This window comes from Bos mutus, chromosome 5 (genome assembly GCF_027580195.1).
Source record: "Bos mutus isolate GX-2022 chromosome 5, NWIPB_WYAK_1.1, whole genome shotgun sequence".
In the NCBI taxonomy this organism is placed as follows: Eukaryota; Metazoa; Chordata; class Mammalia; order Artiodactyla; family Bovidae; genus Bos; species Bos mutus.
The window spans coordinates 72,846,198-72,852,071 of NC_091621.1; the positions used below are offsets into that span (position 1 = coordinate 72,846,198).

The following is a 5,874-nucleotide window of genomic DNA, read 5'->3' on the forward strand; positions in this document are numbered from 1 at the left end:
ATTTTACACTAAACATATTTATTGAGCTTTTGATAACCACTGAATAGTTCGAAGTGTTGTGGAATCTCAAAGAACAAGGAATAGCTCAATGCTAGTAAAATCACACTCACATATTTAGTGGTAACAAAGAGATAAGTATAGTGGACTAGAGGGGCAAAAAATAGAAGCCAATAACTTGCACAATGAAGTTTCAAGAAAGTTTTTTGCTAGAAGTGACACTAAGCCAAGACTTGAAATACCTACAGGTATCAGTATCAGTCTTGCAAAGGGAAGCACATGGGTGGGAAGCTGGTAATGAACAGAGCTGTATCAGGAAACAGACTCCTCGCAAACTTGTAAAGAATGTTGTTTTGGTATGTGGAATGTGAATGCTCCCTTTGGTGGAAGCACTCTGAAGAGCTGTTTCACAGGTAACATTCCTTTCTAAACATGAACATCCTCATCACACAAGTGTACTATCAAGGGGTCAAAGATCCCAAGCATTTTGGGTCCTATTGCTATGCTTAGTTGTTCCGACTCTTTGTGACCCCAGGACAGCAGCCCACCAGGCTCCTCTGTCCATGGGGATTCCCCAGGCAAGAATACTGGAGTGGGTTGCCATGCCCTCCTCCAGAGGATCTTCCCAACCCAGGAATCAAACCCAGGTCTCCCACATTGCAAGTGGATTCTTTTCCAGCCTGAGACACCAGGGAAGCCTGAAGTTAATATTATAATTTTGGATTTTAGATATAGACAGAATCTTCACAATTCAGGTATTGCTGATTAATATTAAACCATTAGTTTTAACTGTAAATGTTAACTTCAAAGGATATTTTCCATACTTATAGATAATATAAAATGGACATCACCCCCAAAAATATGGGTGAAGAAGCATAAAATTGGAGAAAAGGACATATATACCAGACAAACCATCCATGTGAAGATTTGCCCCATTCTTCTGCCAGGCAGATAGAAAGTGCTCAGCAATTACTATTCGCTTTTTTGGTTCTTTCTTTTTATATATCTATTTGGTAAATTTTTAATTGTGAAATAATTCTGTACTTAACAGAATAGTTGACAAAAATAGTGTGCCAGTTCCCGGATATTCTTCACTTAGCTCTTCCTAATGGTAGCAACCTGTGTAATCATATAAGAATTATTAAAACTAAGGAATTAACACTGTGTGCAAGTAATAGAGTTTTTTTTTCATGTGGGATCTTTAACTCTATTTTTTAATTGGAGGATTATTGCTTTACAATAGTGTGTTGGTTTCAGTCATAAAATAGCATGAATCAGTCATAATTATGTATATATCCCCACCTTTTGAACATCCCTCCCCTCTCCCATCCCACCCATCACAGAGCACCAGGCTGGACTCCCTGTGTTCTATAGCAGCTTCCCACCAGTTGTCTGAATTACACATAATAGTAGGCTTCCCTGATGGCTGAATTATACATGACTGTGGACTTCCCTTATAGTTCAGATGGTAAAGAATCTGCCTGTAATGCAAGAGATCCACGTTCAATCCCTGGGTTGGGAAGATCCCCTGGAGAAGGAAATGGCAACCCACTCCAGTATTCTTGCCTGGAGAATTCCATGGACAGAGGAGTCTGGTGGGCTACAGTCCATGGGACCACAAACAGTCGGACACGACTGAGTAACTAACACACACAACATTGTATTGTATACATGTAGCACATCTTCTTTATCAGTTTATCTACTGATGAACATCTAGGTTGCTTCCATGTCTTGACTGTTGTAAATAGTGTTGCAACACATAAGGACAGGTCTGAGTTATGGCCAGACTAAGCAGGCAGTGAGAGTGTCTCCACCTCTGCCTTTTGAGTCTCATATGCTCTCTGGGTTCCCCCCTGCAAGAAGTCAATGGGAAAATAGTGGCTCCTGACTCACTTTCCAGGTGCCCAGGAACTGAGCTTACACACTGCACTGGAGGACTTCTCTGTGAGTTCCCAGAAACACAAAGAGAGTGCTAGCAGCTCCAGCTTGGAGGGTCTCAGAGGCCAGAAGGATTCATTGAAAAAAGAATTAAATAAGATTAAAATAAATACATTTAAATATAGATTTTATTTGGAGCTTCACAGTTTTCCACCTATGTCATTTTTCTGTTGCTGGATCCAATTCAAATACTACCTGAAAAGGGATTGTCATGTGTCCTTGGTCTCCAACCTGTGTCTCATCCTGTCTCCCCTTCTCCTTCATGACCTTGGAAGTACAAACAACTGAGGTTAAATTCTTTCAGGATTTTCTTTTCCTTGTCATAATTTCTTTGCCCAGTATTGCATCAGGTAACTTGTTTATGTTGTATTTTTCCAACACTGTGTTCTATCAGAGTGCAAATGGAGGGAAGGTCAGATATTGATGTAGAAATTTCAAGGTAATAGCAATACTGGAAAGCTATGTTATTTAGATGACAATTCTGATACCAAAAGTAAAATACATAAAATGAGATAACTCTTTGGTGACTGCAGTAAAAGCATTCAGATGCTGCACACATGGCCTCCAGTTTGACACTTTATACAAATGCTATTAATTTGCATTTAACAGGAACCCACACTTCAAGCAACTTGTGAACTCATTCAAACCTGTGAGTAGTGAAGAATTACTACTCAGGAGAAAAAGAATACTATCAAATCCACAAAATTTTATGGCTCAGATGATCCTTTCTAATTCTATAGCTAAATACATTTCAGAATATAAGGGACAAAATTTAAATTGAAAAAATAGAGAGATGAGAACATGCAAAGAGTATAAACATATGGACTCTAGTACAAACTTATTTCAGAAAAACCTGAATTTGAGGATACCTATAATGATCACCAAAGGAGCTGACAATTCCAAAGTTTTGATCTGTCATTGTCGTCAAAGAAGAAAATGACTATTCATTGCATTGATTGGATTTTTTTACTCGGTAGCCATGGCCTTATAATTTCATACAGGTTTTCTCAGTTCAGTGTCACTTGACTTTGTGAGGAGCTTGAAGAAGTACAAGTCAGTGATGAAAAACCATACATCATTACCTACATTCATTCTCCTGGGACTAACAGATGATCCTCCAATGCAGGTTCTGATCTTTATATTTCTATTTGCTTCCTACACTTTGAGTGTCACTGGGAACCTGACCATCATTATACTCACTTTAGTAGATTCCCACCTTAAAACTGCCATGTACTTTTTCCTCAAAAATTTCTCCTTTTTAGAAACCTTATTCACCACCGTCTGCATTCCCAGATTCTTATACAGCTTATCAACTGGGGACAAGACTATTTCTTATAATGCTTGTTTTAGTCAAATATTTTTTATCTTCGTTTTTGCAGCAACAGAATTTTTTCTCCTAGCCATCATGTCCTATGACCGCTATGTGGCCATCTGCAAACCTTTACAATATGCAACCATCATGAACAGTAGAGTCTGTGGAGGACTTGTTATTTGCTGTTGGATAGCAGGTTGTCTGGTCATATTTCCACCAGCTTCCCTGGGCTTAGAACTGGAATTCTGTGACTCTAATATCATCGATCATTTTCTCTGTGATGCTTTTCCTGTGTTAAAAATCTCTTGTTCAGACACATGGTTCCTAGAACAGATGGTTTTACCATTGCTGTGTTGACTGTCATTGGGACATTTCTGTGTGTGTTTCTGTCTTATACATACATCATCAAGACTATCATAAAGTTGCCTTCGGCTCAGCAAAAAATGAAGGCCTTTTCTACCTGCTCTTCTCACCTGATTGTGGTTTCTATCACCTATGGAAGCTGTATTTTCATTTATGTCAAACCTTCAGCAAAGGATGAAGTGGCAGTTAATAAGGGTGTATTAGTGCTTACTACCTCAGTTGCTCCCATGTTAAACCCATTTATTTATAGCCTGAGGAACAAACAAGTAAAACAAGCTTTTGCTGACTTAATCAAAAGAATTTCATTGATTTTAAGGAAGTAAAGGAATGTTAAAATGAAGCATAAATTAATAATATAAATTTGAAAAGATCATTGAGACTTGAAGTCACAATCTTCATCTTAACTGTTGTATTCTGGTCTATTTTCTATTGGTATTAGCATGCTTATATCACTGTTATTATTAAATCCTGGATTTTAAATCATATTTTAAATATTTGATATAAACAAGTTATGTCAACTCCTGTTGAAAATAAACTTTATCCAAGATAATATCTCAAATTAAAAGAACATGATATTATATTTCCATGAGAAAAGTCTTTCCTGAATTCTAACCTGCCTTTGATCAATAAAAGAAATATTATCTTATGTGGAAAAAATCGAATCCTTTAACTCATAGGAAAATAGTGGAGTAATAGTATCAATTCTCTTCTAAGTACAAATATCCAAAAAGTGTGTGTGTTTATATATATCAGTTCAGTTAGGTCAGTTGCTCAGTCGTGTCCGACTTTTGCGACCCCATGAATTGCACCATGCCAGGCCTCCCTGTCCATCATCAACTCCCAGAGTTCACTCAGACTCACGTCCATCGAGTCAGTGACGCCATCCAGCCATCTCATCCTCTGTCGTCCCCTTCTCCTCCTGCCCCCAATCCCTCCCAGCATCAGAGTCTTTTCCAATGAGTCAACTCTTCACATGAGGTGGCCAAAGTACTGGAGTTTCAGCTTTCACATCATTCCTTCCAAAGAAATCCCAGGGCTGATCTCCTTCAGAATGGACTGGGTGGATCTCCTTGCAGTCCAAGGGACTCTCAAGAGTCTTCTCCAACACCACAGTTCAAAAGCATCAATTCTTCAGCGTTCAGCTTTCTTTATAGCTTTCTTTATATGTGAGATTATGCAACTCTCACATCCATACATGACCACAGGAAAAACCATAGCCTTGACTAGACGGACCTTTGTTGGCAAAGTAATGTCTCTGCTTTTGAATATACTATCTAGGTTGGTCATAACTTTCCTTCCAAGGAGTAAGCATCTTTTAATTTCATGGCTGCAGTCACCATCTGCAGTGATTTTGGAGCCCAAAAAAATAAAGCCTGACACTGCTTCCACTGTTTCCCCATCTATTTCCCATGAAGTAATGGGACCACATGCCATGCCCTTAGTTTTCTGAATGTTGAGCTTTAAGCCAACTTTTTCACTCTCCTCTTTCACTTTCATCAAGAGGCTTTTTAGTTCCTCTTCACTTTCTGCCATAAGGGTGGTGTCATCTGCATATCTGAGGTTAATGATATTTCTTCCAGCAAAATATATATATATTGCTCTTCTCAAGTAGGAATTAGCTATTCAAGAAAAATTGTGGGTTAGTTTGGGACTTCCCTGGTGGCTCAGACAGTAAAGCTTCTGCCTGCAATGTGGGAGACCTGGGTTCGATTCCTGGGTTGGGAAGATCCCCTGGAGAAGGAAATGGCAATCCATTCCAGCATTCTTGCCTGGAAAACCCATGTACAGAAGAGCCTGATAGGCTACAGTCCATGGGGTCGCAAAGAGTTGGACATGACTGAGCGACTTCACACTGAGCAAAAATGAAAGGATTTTAATGTTGGAGAAGAAATATATAAGCTTAGACATATGGAGATCCACATATACCTTGTAAAAAAAACTTCAAAGCCCAAAGTTTTAGGATTTAGATTCATTAGATTCCCTCTAAAGTAAAGACCACAGTCTATATTAATTCATCACCCAGGTGGCAGTGATCTGATAAAATCTGCTGAGACACTAAAACCATCTTTATGATGATGAAGTAAAACTAGTGCTGAAATACATAATACAGTTCACATCCTAAAGATAGCTAAATTAAGCCAAAAGGGGCCATCAAATCCCAGTAAATTGAAGTTCTATACATCAAGAAAATTAAACCAGCAAAATACAAGGAAGCCCTGGGTTATAAACAAAGAATCCAATATGAAGACATAATTGTCTCCAGA

At 38.5% G+C, this 5,874-nt stretch overlaps 1 protein-coding gene across 1 annotated transcript; it reads left to right on the forward strand.

Moving 5' to 3' along the window:
• Positions 1–2,995: 2,995 nt before the first annotated feature.
• LOC102267555 (olfactory receptor 6C2) lies at positions 2,996–3,933 on the forward strand. Its single transcript, XM_005907745.2, is given in 2 exon segments — positions 2,996–3,587; positions 3,590–3,933. Coding segments are annotated over 2 exon segments (936 nt in total).
• The last annotated feature ends 1,941 nt before the right edge of the window (positions 3,934–5,874 follow it).